This window comes from Bolinopsis microptera, chromosome 11 (genome assembly GCF_026151205.1).
Source record: "Bolinopsis microptera isolate Bmic1 chromosome 11, MBARI_Bmic_1.0, whole genome shotgun sequence".
NCBI lineage: Eukaryota > Metazoa > Ctenophora > Tentaculata > Lobata > Bolinopsidae > Bolinopsis > Bolinopsis microptera.
In genome coordinates this window covers 2,344,427-2,358,205 of record NC_087082.1, presented here as the reverse complement: position 1 = coordinate 2,358,205, position 13,779 = coordinate 2,344,427, and the positions used below count along the sequence as shown (strand labels likewise).

Here is a 13,779-nt window from a genome sequence, read left to right as displayed (position 1 = left end):
CAGTTTCTAAGACTAAAACAAGTGGAATGTGGTGGTACACGTGTGCTAGTCACGTGCCAAAATTTACAGAGAACACGTGCAAAACCACGTGGACCACCGCATTCCGCTTGTATGACACTTCTAAACTCTCTAATCCGAATAAGTCGACCATTCACCATACTGTATTATATCAATAGTTCCGGGAAATCTTTCTGATTATAGCGTAAAATATACTGTGTAAATGAAGTTTTAAGTAAAATTGTAATGAGATTAAATCGAACTCAATTTCATTTTTAACGAATAAACTTAAAGGAAACTCTCTTTCCCCTGATAGTCAATACATAGCTATAATGTTTTAAAGAATATAGAGTTTTTCATGGAGGATAAATTTAAGTCAATGGTAAACAATCATCATAACTGAGAAAATTTTCAAACATCAAGAAATGTACAATAAAAATAGCAGCGCGCTGGAGTCAAGCCAATTAATTTATTAGCTGATTGTCAGTATGGACTCGCAGTTCTTCATTTCAAGTGTCTGCGGTCAAACTATATGTACAGGGAACTTTCTTCTTTCGTGAGTTACGACACCTCTCTTTGCTGTCTAGGCGTTTCTATGGCTACCACACTGCATCGTGACGTTGTGAACCCCTGTTGGGAGGGCATACCAAGAGGATCACACGTACTCAGGCGTACTGAAAATGGAGCGCGGTTTTAGTGAGGCGTATTAAAAATAGAGGGGTCGTTTATTAGAAACGTATTGAACAGATTTTCATATACTGGACGCTGGTAACTGGTTAAATTTGTATAAGGTGGCCCAAACTTTACGCCAGGTCACAACAGTTGGTACCCTCTTTACTCTTTACTTAGTGTACTCATCTTGACCTGCCCAGAACTTCATGCCCTATATTTCTATTACCAGTGACGATGTGCCCCACAGCGTTCAGCCGCAAAACCTCACATCCCAATAACTTTCCTAGAACCGCTAGCTCTAACAACTTCCTGCGCTAAGTATCGGGCCAATGCAGCGGCAAATTCTTATTCAAAGGTACTTAAAGCTCTGCTTACAAGTACAGTGAACATAAAACCGGAGGTATCTTTATAACATACTGCCGCTCGAGTTGCTTCTTCAAAGGAATTTTAGACGAGTATCACTATCACATTAGACTATTACAGAGTTTGTGGCCTATTGACGTCACAACCAACGACCACTTACTGGGTACCTTGCATTGACGTTGTCGTTAGTGTTAAATCTATGGTCTTATAGATCAATGATCAAGGAGCGATGAATGATCAATGAGACATCAATGATCCACGATCCATTCAGAAAGTCGATGGGCCACAGCCCACAATCTTTGGGGCCAGAGGTCATGGGACATGAACTTAAGATAATCTCGATATTCTGTTCGGTTGTAACCTAGGCTCGAATTATCCGGGACCCACCGTAGATGGGGCACTAAATGCTGGGATAAGACGTCCTGGGTCTAGACAACGGTTACCGTAAAATTTAACAAACAGCCCACTCGTTACCATGAGAAATGTTCATAGTTTCGCTTAAGGAAGATGTGTGGATGTACTCACATGACAGGGGGAGGGACAGGGGGAGGAAGGATATGAGAGGGGGAGGAGGTCCTGGGGTTACCGCGTACGAATATGGCTCTCCGTCGTCATTGTACTCCAGTACATTGTTTATCCCCTGAAACACAGCAGAGGTTAAATAATGAAAGTTTTTTATTGTTGGGAGAGAAGAACAATAGCTTTGTACCGATTTCAGAGTTATTAAAGATAAATGTCTTGTAAAGATTGCAAAGTAGAGAAGTAATACGGTTGCTCATCTATACTGAAATTGCAGCAAAATAGTTTTGAAATCAAAACAAACCCAGGTCCAGGAGCAGCAGAACGAAAAAGAATTTCAGTAATCAGTAGCACAACTCGCAAGATTCAGCAAAATAAGTGCAAGGCTACAAACTTTTTGCAAACCCAAACACTCGCGCAAACTTAACCAAGCTACATGAACTCTAGATGCAAACTTGGCAAAGCTACGCAGCACTCCGGCGCAAACTTGCAAAGCTAAACGCAACAGCGAATTCTCTGCAAAGCTACGCGTACCTGATCGTAACTGTTGCTGGCAAACTTCTTGCGACGGTGGCCCAATTTGTCGAGCTCTTCGTACTCGTGCTCGCCAGATTCCCGTGCTGTGTATGAACTAGCATGGTATATCGGGTTATCCAGCTGAAAAGGAACATCAGTTAAATACTGGGGTAATTACTGAGATTTGGTGTTGGTGGTGCTCATTACGGTTCTTGGTTTCTGGAACATGAAATTGTTGATACTTAAACAAAAGAAAGAGTTATGTACCAGGCTGGATCGGTTCATTGGAAGATTGTTGGGGAGAGATGGGACGACTGGGTAACCAGCTATGTTCGTGTAACCATTAGGACGGGGCTTCTTTTTCTTGAATCTCCTCTTCCTGATTATCCTGGAAGATGAAATTATTAAGTTTTATTCATTGTTTCAGAAAAACCAATTTAAATTCGAAGAAAAAGTTTTAAAAACTTGAAGTAGATATTATACTTACAGTATTATGATGGTTATAATGATGAACCAAGCCACCACTACAGCAACAGTGATGATAATGATGTTCTTAACACTATCGTTACCCCCGCTCTGGTTCTTCGAAACTGGAGCTTCACCATCAATTGGGATACATATTCTGTCGTCTGGCCTCTCTGAAAAAACGTTAAGGATGAAATGACTGAGACAGCTCCTTCAAAGTCAAGACTAACAATTGTTCTGACTAGGTTGTTGATACGGGAAAATAACAAATTATTTTAAAGATTTTAACCTTCACAAGTGTGTCCAGCTGGACAAGGGTTCTCATCGCAGTGCTCTTTAACACATTCCATCTTTCCGTAATCATCGTTCCCCTGGTAAAAGCCAAGTTTACACTGACAGAAGGTTTCGTTTTTATCTCTTCGTATACAGTCAGCATTCTTCACGTCCAAACATTCGCCCGCCAAGCAAGGATCAAACTTAGACCACTGAAGTAGTAGATCGTTTATACATTTTTTGGACAGTGGAAGATGGAACTTCGATTTGAGTACTACGTTGAATAATTTCAACGTAGTTTTGAATTCACTCTTGTAAATATTCTAATAAATTTCAGCACTCAACCTACCGGAATGACACAAAGACTAGCATCTCGTCGGAGGGGTACGTAACCGCTTTTACAGCTGCAGTGAAAGCTGCCTTCAGTGTTAACACAAAGTTGCTCACAGCCCCCACATCCACTATCGTCGTCACATGCGCACTCATCGATATCGTTGCAGGTGTAGCTGTCCTTGTCCAACACATAACCGGGCCTGGGAGGGTCCGCAGTTAGTAATACATTGGTTACTGGAATAGTTTGGCAAATTGGAGATAAGGTTACTCGGCACTCAGCAGAAGAGACAGGTGCATGCAGTTGGCAGGATGCCCAATAATTGTTGACAGTTTTAATGCGCGCGCATCATTCTCTTTCCCGTCACGGTAGCTGCTTGTAATGCGCGCAATCAACTTTATCAGTTAAATATATGTCGCGTGCTTTCAATAATTCTAAACGGGACAAATACTGTCCCATAAACATAAACTTTTGTCATTGCTGCTTGCTGAGCAATGTTCGACATCTTCTGTGACATCAAATGTAGAAAGAATTGTTAACCTCTACCCGGCTTGAGCGCAATTATCAAGGAACTCTTCGGTGAAATGAAACAGATTGCGCAGAGATAAGTACACCATCTTACTTGATTTGTTAGTTATAAAGCTAAAGAGCTAAGCATTCGTTTCAACTTATAATGGCCTATAGGCACATTTTAAATCTTACTCGGAAGTACATACAGATAAAAGGTCTGACATTGGATGAGTAGGATTCGACAGCATCTATTACTTAAATTATGATCTACCTTACTTATCGAACAGACTCCGCGCTTCAAATGAGGATTTAATGGCCTTCACAAAATGATAATCTTTATGGAAGAGCAAACCCACGACTAATCTGGGATTCTAAAGGAACCAAAACGTGTTCACATTACATATATCTCGAGGTGACCACATCATTATTCTCAGGGCTTGTTGTTTTATATTATCACATTCAATAAATACCAATCCGTGCATGAGCTAACGTCATCTTCCCGCCAGTGAACATTACACAGGTGCACACAAATTCATGATTAGATTATGGAGCCCGAGAATGACCTCCCTCTCTCACACTGAATAGTGTGCCTGCAGCCCTCCAGCCAGCGATAAATCACATTACCTCAGCCCCTTTCCTGCGTGTGTGCAAATGATGAGAGAAACCTTACCGTATTTACCTTTATCGCTAAATCTAATCATGCTCACACTCCTCGCTTATCGAATGACAGATTTTAGAATTTCCGTTAAACCGAGGGCCGCTGAAATGACATCACCACGTACAAGACAGTGTGTGTAAGAGGCGCATAAACCAGGTTTAAACAGGCTACAAGATTGTAACCCAGGTAAAAAGGCCACAATTAGCTGGCACTGAGGGTGAAACAGAGGGTAGGATACAGCAACTGACGTAAATAGGTGCCGGTTTGATGATCCCTTGACGTAAGGACCCCAAATTGTAAGTTAAGATGCTAGCAATTATGAGTCTGAGTTGGTCTCCAAGTGGTTTTGTGTGGTCTAAATATATAACAGATGATACAGTTACAGTGGCTTATTGAAAACATGCAGGGCTGCAGGAAGGTTTGGGTTTCTGGAGCAAACTGGGATATCATATAAGATAAGCCTGTCCAATGTTAGACTTTTTGTATGAATCAGACAAAGTAAGATACAAATGCAAAGAAAAATTTCCGCAGAAACCATTAGACTTACTTGCAATGGCATTCATATCCTGCCTCTACATTGGTGCATTCCTGTTGGCATTTGTTCGTTTTGTCGCTTAGACACTCGTTGATATCTGAAAAGAAAGATTAGTGATATTCTACCATCAAAATCTAGATCCCTTAACTGAAAAGTAAAATACCATTAAAATTATCTTTCCACTAATGTTATGGAGTAGATGTTTCTTCGCTCGTAATTCCAGACTTCAACGAACTCTAGTTTAGGATATACTATTCCGAAGTGGTATTACTGGTACTTTATTCTAGTTTTACTACTCTACGTAATCCTAAAAAATACATCCTTAATCAAAAACTCTCGCTTATTATAGTTTATTAACAACGGTCCAGAGGGAAGTTACTGAAACTAGTCCGACATTATCAGATATATACTGCCTGTGGAGAATATAAGTGTGCGCGTGGGAGATGTCAGCTAAAGAGGAATGATTGACGGATATGGCCCTATTAGCAAGGTATCGCTACCCCACTATTAGCAAGGTATCGCTACCCCACTTGTAACAACACTAATTTGTCAAGCTTACCACCGGACACGCTACACCCCTTACATTCTATAGAATATCTATAAACAAACGCTGGTACACTGGTACACTGGTAGTTGGTACACTGCAGGGACAAAAGGATTTCGCGGCATGTACGAAATCGCGAAATTTCCCATTCTCCGCGACAAATTTTATGTATAGTTTAATGTATAGCCTGTTAAATTTCGCGGTACCGCGATTTTTGGCCAAAATAATCGCGAAATCCTTTTGTCCCTGGTACACTGGTACACTGGTACACTGGTACACTGGTACACTGGTACACTGGTACTGGTACTGGTACTGGTACTGGTACTGGTACTGGTACTGGTACTGGTACTGGTACTGGTACTGGTACTGTCCTGGAGCATTGTCATTTAAGTATGTGATATTTAGTAACGGGAGGCCGACAAAGGGGGGCCCTCCATTATTAGAGGTCAGATCATATGACGTATAATTAGTGGTGTGACGTATAATTAGTGATGTGATCCATCCATGTGATCCATCAGTAGACCCAGAAATGAGCTAGATATAGGGTAGAGTTCACATGTCAATTCTGTAAATCATAGCTGTACATTAAGAAGTAAACATGATCTGACTGCTCGACTCGTAGATCACACAAGGGACGGGAGCTCTTGCTTAAGGGGGGGTTCTCGTATCAAGGGATGTGAGACGTACGTGCCAAAGGCATGCAAGGAGAGTGAGCCGATCAAGTGTTCTTAGGTATATATACTGAAAGATGAAAGACAATAGTATCGCATTCTTACATTCTATCAACATGCCTACCTTCTCCAAATTCATCTCTGGTCGGACAGGATCTCAACAGCTACTTGACTCTGATGGATTCACTTACTGTCGGAAGAAGAACAAGGATTCAGCCCTCACATCTTCCTGGCGGTGCTGCAAGCACAAACTCCCTACGAAGTGTCCGTGTCTCTGCTATCTATCCCTCTCAGACGATTCTCTCAGATTGAGTACGAAAACCCACATCCACGAAGCAGACCTCGCAGCCCCAGAACGAAGAGAAGTCCTAGACAACAAATGTGTGCCTTTAGTTTATATTTTAAGTGGTGACAAGAAAGGGGACACTTATGAATTTGTTTTAGATGTTATTAAGCACTATTTTGACCAGCATTGTCCGGTGGACACTGGTACCATTTTAGTAGATTTCGAGAAAGCTGTTATGAATGATTTAAATCCCGAGTGCATCGCCCAAAGCCCTCTGTTCAAGAGTATGTGAGAGCAATCAAAGAGCAGCAAGTCATCACTGACTTTCGCATCGATAGGTTGAGTGTTGGCAAGACACCCGCTAAGAGGCGAAGGAATTGCCATACCCAACTCCACGATATCTGTTCATTTTACTCCACATACTCTAGCAAGATCGAGTATTTGTTTTCTGTAGCCTCAGTTTTTGGGCACGATATGTAGTAAATTATAATTAATGTGTTCAGTATTCAGTATTCAGTATTCAGTATTCAGTATTCAGTATTCAGTATTCAGTATTCAGTATTCAGTATTCAGTATTCAGTATTCAGTATTCAGTAAATTTGATTAATTATCCTACGAAAAAATATCTATTGACTTGTTAATTTAAATCAAAAGTACGGTTCTCAGCGCTGACCAGCCTAGAGCTAGTCGACAAGCTAGATGAAGATCAGATAATGAGGGAGAGCAACCTTATTTTGAATCCTGAATTTATCAAGAATCTGCCACGTAAAACTCGTAGTAAAAAGGACATTGACGAAGCTCGTGTGGCCCTAAGAGCGCATTTCCAACAATTTATTGGCGAAGAACAAGATTCTTTATTTAACTTGTTATCTAATTGCGTTGATAATTTAACTGAAATCATTACGAGGCACACGGAGGACGCTAGTAAGCAGTTGAAAGGACTTCAAAAAGACATTGGCCAAACTCTCAGTTCAACAACTACCACAGCTATTCAACCACCCTGCAGCCCTCAGCAGACGCCTATCCCCCCACCGCCCAGCCAACGACTACACAGCCCAGGACTACACGGTAACTCGACAAACTCAGGTACACTACCGTTTGAGACACTTGATGGTGCGCATTTTGACACATTTACGAGTTCTGCGCTGAACGATGACGTAACTTATGACCGTACTTTTCCTAATAGACGTGTTGCCTACTATGGTCAGTTCTCATATCGCTATTCCGGCGGTTCCCATCATGCTAGAGACATTTCAAAATCGTCATATTTGAGTGAAATTGCTAATGTTCTTAAGACCGAATATCCAGATCTTAATTTCAACTCAGCCATGGTCACCTCATACGATTCTCCCCGCTCCTGCATTCCACCCCACTCAGACAACGAACCCAGTATCAGTAGGGATAGTAACATCATCACTCTGTCACTCGGCTGTCCTAGAGAAGTGGTATTTCGGAGGAAGATCCCTGGTGAGTACAAGAAGGAGACATTCACAGCTACTCATGGTTCTCTCTATACCATGTCCAGACAAAGCCAGGATGAATGGGATCACTCCGTTCCAGGAATTCCTGAAGAGAAATTTGAGGGGCCCCGATTGAGCATTACCTTCAGACTGCTAGAGGACCCCGGTACAGTCAAGAAGAGCAGACGTCCCCAACGAGGCTCCTTGTCGTCAGGCCTATCATCACCACTCAAGGACCACCCAACACCGAAACGACTTCGGCGAGTTCTTATACTGTCTGACTCCAAGAACCGTACATTCGACTGCTCTCTCCTCAAAGAGCCGATCATTGCGTTCAGAGAAGATCTCTTCCATCTGAGAGACTTAGCACAACACCAAGCCTCAATTGAACAATCTGATCTAGTCCTCATCAGTGCTGGAGTGAACGACCTCAGATTCGGTCATGCTGATCCTATGACCCTGCATGACCACCTAAAACATTTCACAAGTCACTCTGGCACTCAATTCATCTTCGACGCCATATCACCAGTCAACTTGAATGCAGACCCTTACCATGAGCTGAACGACAGTATTAACAACCTGAACGAGCTGCTTGTTCATCTCTCACTACGCTCGCCCAACTTTCTTTTGTTTGACAATTTGAATTTCGGTTTGCCCCACCTTGCACGGGACGGCCTACATTTAAATAACACTGGCAAATCCGTTCTCACGACATGCTGGATAAATTTGATTTTACTGAGCTTAGGATTTCGTAAAGGATCACTACCTCTAAGACGTCCATTTTTAGATATATGCAACAACTATATGAATAGTTGCGGTTTCGGCTGAGAGTTAAACACATACAACTTCTATGATCAATTTGTAAAAGGACTGATCTGCAATCATATTTCAAATTAAGCCAACGTAGCATAACAATTTCAAAACACGTCGAATACTAATATTATCGCAACTCACTTAGACCTGTCACAACATTTCACCTTATCAGTAATCTCGGCTTTACACTTATCAGTCATTCTAATTACAGTCCCTTAATCGCATCGTTTAATACTCCATTTATAAAACAAAATACGAGGCCTACTGTATATTATTACATCTTATTACATTGTACACATGATACAGAAAACGACAAATCACATCGACAATCTACCCAACTACCGACTTCTGACAGACTATGACTGATCCACAGTCCGTGCGCCCCTCGCATTAGTCAATCTTTTCTGTTATTTATTATCAAATTCTTTAAGAGAACTAGTTGCAGAGCCTGTTGATTTTGAGCAGACAATAATCTGTAGTTTTTAAGTAGTAAATAGGCCCAACCGTCACGATCTTGTCTTGCACACAGAACTGAAAGTTCTTGCAAACGGATTTGACCAGCCTACTGTCTACACCCACCAGATTATATATTAATATCAATTTTTCTTTATTCAGTTTTTATTTCATTTATCTAATCTGTTTTCAACTCTTACTTTATTCTGTCACTGAAAGTGGAGGGAAGTAATCATAGGCAACACGGCTCACAGCCCAATTGCGACAAATGCTATGTTCGTATCCCTAAAAGTTCTCCTGACCTAATTTGTGACCTATGTGCTGAACGTAAACATTTAAAATGCCAGAAACTATCAAAAAACGATGCCCGGCACATTATAAATTCTGGGAACCCATGGTTCTGCTATGAATGCATAAGCTCAATTCTCCCAATCAATGCATCTGATGTCCCGACGAATAAAAAAAGTAGTGTTAACAAGACTAATTTTAAAACAAAGTGCATGGCCTGTAACGGGTTTTGTTATTCTAGATTAAACATTAGGTTTTGTCCATGGTGCGATGAGTACATTCATAAAAAGTGCTTTAGAGATAATTTAGGCTGCATAAAGTGCTGTGAGTCGTTAATCCCAGGTTATTATGTGACATCTTATGATCTTTTTATGGACTGTAGCAGCCGAATCACTGCTCTTTTCAATCCATACGACCGCTCACATGGTTTAGATTTGATTGGTAACGCTTTAGATCAGGATAACGATGAAAGTTACCAATACTGGAACGAAATCAGCGATATATTAACCAATTGTAAGTATCAGCAACCATCGAACATTAAAAGTTCCTCCCGTGATGAACTGAAAGTGTTTTCTCTTAATGTGCGATCATTAGTAAAGAACATCACATACTTCCGTGAAGAAATCGACAGTTATACTAAGTATGACGTTTTGTGTCTTAACGAAACCAATTTGAAGTTAGATAAATTACCAAATGGAATCTCCGACATTATAATTGAAGGGTTTTACGAGCCTATTGTTCAGGAACCATTACGCAAATCAGGAAAAGGTGGTGGCCTTGTAATTTACATTAATAAGAGGGTTTGTGATCCCGAAAATATAGAAAATCTTAAGGCAACCACAGATCCCGAAGACACGTGCGCTGAATTTCAATTAGTTAAGGTGCATAATTGCAAAGGCACAAACCAAACAAAAGTATTGATAAACTTTTACAGGTCCCCATCTAAAGGTACTCAGAACTTCTTAAATTCTTTGGAAAAGGTGCTACGAGGTCTAGACAGACATTCTCGCAAGCATATTATGTTTTTTGGGGACGCGAACATTGATCTTATAAAATTCAAAACTGATATTTCTGGACAGAACCTCATAGACCTCCTTGCCAAGTATGGATTTGTTCAGACGGTTTCAAGGCCGACACGAGTCACCGATCATAGTGCTACCTTAATTGATCATGTCTACACAAATAATATAAGTAACACAATAAGCAGTAACGTTGTAACGGTGGATTTATCGGATCATCTTGCTATCGTTACCACTTTTAAACTAAGTAACTCTTCGCAACAACATCTCAGGCTACCCACTAACACACAACCTAAACTTAGTTATGAAACACGTGTCATAAATGAGGCCAACAATGCTGCTTTTAGGGAACTCATCGATGGGGAAACGTGGGACGAGATATTAAGTACAGACGACGCTAGTCTGCAATACGGAAAACTTGCAGATATATACACCAAGCACTATAACACTGCCTATCCACTAAAAATCAATCATATTCGCCGTGAGCATGAGCGTTCTAATACTAAACCCTGGATACTACCCTGGCTTGAAGAAGCATGTGCGCGGAAACAAGAAAGTTATCATAGTAAAGTACTTGAACCTACAATGAATAACATAGAGGCCTATAAAAAGCTAAAACTTTTCTGTAAAAAACATGTCAACATTGCCAAACAACGATACTATAAAAAACAATTCGAAAAATACCAGGACTGCTCCAAAAAACAATGGCAAATAATCAACGGTTTACTTGGTAGAAGCAGGAAAACTGAGCAGTTAAGACTCAAAGGTTCGGACGGGTCGATTTTGAGTTCTGAAGATACCGTGGCTGAAAGGTTTAATGACTATTTCTCGAACATTGCTACGAACATCAAAACTCAGATAAGTGCCCGTCAGACCTTTGACCCTGGGGGGTTCCAAGAATATCTGCCCACATCCTGTTCTCAATCAATCTATCTACAGCCTGCCGAAACGATCGAAATTCAAAGAATTATTATTGGTTTGAAGAACAAAGCGACCCTTGACACAAAAATTGAACCACTAAAAGTAGCCAGTTCCAGCGATAGTTTCCTTGCTATATTAGCAAAAGTTATCAACGAATCCTTAAGTACAGGCATATTTCCACAGGCCCTTAAAATTGCCAAAGTAACTCCCATCCATAAAGGAGGCTCTAAACTTGACGTTGAAAATTATAGACCCATCTCTCTCTTAGGTTCCTTCTCAAAAATCTACGAAAAACTGATGCACCGACGTGTCTTAGAATTTCTTAACAAAAATAGTTCTTTATTCGAAAATCAGTATGGTTTCCGTCCAGGAAGGTCCTGTGAACATGCTCTTCTTAATGCACAAAGTACAATTTTACACTCTCTTAGCAAAAACCAAATTTCACTACTACTATTATTAGATTACAGTAAAGCGTTTGACGTCCTGGATCATGCTACACTGCTAAATAAATTACAGCACTACGGCATCCGGGGAATAGCTCTAAAGTGGTTTGAGTCGTACCTAAGTGATAGAAGCCAATATGTAGCAATAAACAATTCACATTCGTCCCACAAGCCTATTGTGCATGGTGTTCCACAAGGGAGCATACTAGGTCCCTTACTTTTCGTCATATACATCAACGATCTTCCCGGTATTTCTAACATGATGGTAAAATTCATACTTTATGCAGATGATGCAAATATCATTATTAACGGTTCCAATGTCCAAGAACTAATGCTAAGGGTCAACCAATTAACGGAAACATTATCACGGTGGGTTAATAGCAACGGATTAGCACTAAATCTAAAAAAGACGTGTTATATGATTTTCTCTAAAAAGCGCATAGAACCATCATTGATTAAAGTACAAATAGAAAATACAGTATTAGAACGTAAAACTGAAGCCCGGTTTCTTGGTGTAATTGTAGATGAAAAGCTTAACTGGAGTAACCACATAAAAGCACTGAGGAGCAAGATGTCAAGATTTATTGGGGTGATGTACAGGATAAAACATAAATTGCCAATGAAGGCCCGTTTACAGATTTTCCAAAGTTTTGTTCAGTCCCATTTAAACTTCTGCTCACTTGTATGGGGATTTGCTTCAAAATCTCTTATAGAATCTCTTTTTGCTAAACAAAAACAAGGCATGAGGGCAGTTATGGCCGGAAATGTGAACTACTACTACAAGGACGGAAAACTGCCAGAGCACACAAAACTAGCATTTAAAGAACACGAGGTCTTAACCGTTCAAGGGGTTATCGTTAAAAACGCACTTATTTTACTGCACAAAGTTCGAAATATGTCTAGTTTGTTACCTAAATCGATTTCAGAACTTTTCCCTCCTAACACACCCAAACAAGGAACGACACACGAACAAAACTTAGACTGGTTATCAATTTACTCACAGACTGACCTGAGATCTAGCATCTTTTATAAAGGCCCAATGCTCGCTATTTCAGAGCATAACACTCGCATTACATGCCCATCCAGTATATTTTCTATCAACATATATAAGAATTCGTCAAAAAAAGTACTACTAGACTTGCAAAGTGCTGGCTGCAACGACGAATGGCCACCATTTTTACTCCACAACCTACCCGGATTACGTAAATCACAAAGAACATAGTCAATAATCACTCAAAACCAAACTCATACAGCTCAAATTAAACAATCTGAATCAGGACAACATTTCAAACCACCTGCCATTCTAACAGCACATTCCTTATTTCACTGCCACATAGCGCATATCTACACTGATAACACACCTAATTGCGGTGAGGCAGCATCATAAAGTTACTATAAATATCAAATATGTTTGCAGATCAGGGCCAGTCGACTCGACCAATAAAAAAAAATTTTAATTGAATAGTTTTAATAGATAACATCACAATTATAATCTGCGTGCCCCTCGGGGATGAATATTTAACTTATTTCAATTATATATTACTTTTGAGTAAACATTGGCTGGTACTACGGACCAGTCCCCCAATCAATCAATCAAATGGGCTAGATATAGGGTAGAGTTCACATGTTCTGTAAATCATAGCTGGTGGATCACATCACTAATTATACGTCACATCACTAATTATACGTCATATGATCTGACCCCTAATAATGGAGGGCCCCCCTTTGTCGTGCAGCCTTTAGTAACACAGACACTTCCCTTGAGAATAACAGTATGGGGACACCAGTGCTTTAAAAGATAACATTATATTTAACTTTAAATGATAACTTATTTCAAGATTGACACAACATCAACAATAAAAAATATTTATGTGGTAGATGTTAATTTTATTCACTAAACATCAGTTCCTGCCTCCGATTTCTCTGTTGCATTACATAATATAACAGTTCACACCAGTAATCACTTACTTGCTTCTAAGTAAGGATATTAACATTTAAAATTCAGGTTCTATAAATAGGTTTATTGAGTATGTTTCTTTAAA

General features: G+C 40.1%; 1 protein-coding gene across 4 annotated transcripts in view; it reads right to left on the bottom strand.

Annotated features, from left to right (window-relative positions):
* Positions 1–348: 348 nt before the first annotated feature.
* LOC134823284 (fibrillin-1-like) overlaps positions 349–13,779 on the bottom strand; it is a 44,638-nt gene continuing 31,207 nt past the window's right edge. For 3 of the 4 annotated variants that reach the window (XM_063834696.1, XM_063834695.1, XM_063834697.1), the window contains 8 exons: positions 4,852–4,936; positions 3,155–3,338; positions 2,822–3,017; positions 2,555–2,705; positions 2,335–2,455; positions 2,086–2,208; positions 1,558–1,672; positions 349–671 (listed from right to left, as the gene is read on the bottom strand). In XM_063834696.1, coding sequence (XP_063690766.1) covers positions 559–671; positions 1,558–1,672; positions 2,086–2,208; positions 2,335–2,455; positions 2,555–2,705; positions 2,822–3,017; positions 3,155–3,338; positions 4,852–4,936 — 1,088 coding nt within the window. In that variant the 3' untranslated portion in view covers positions 349–558. The remainder of the gene's footprint in view (positions 672–1,557; positions 1,673–2,085; positions 2,209–2,334; positions 2,456–2,554; positions 2,706–2,821; positions 3,018–3,154; positions 3,339–4,851; positions 4,937–13,779) is intronic. The other variant, XM_063834694.1, reaches the window with a different exon arrangement.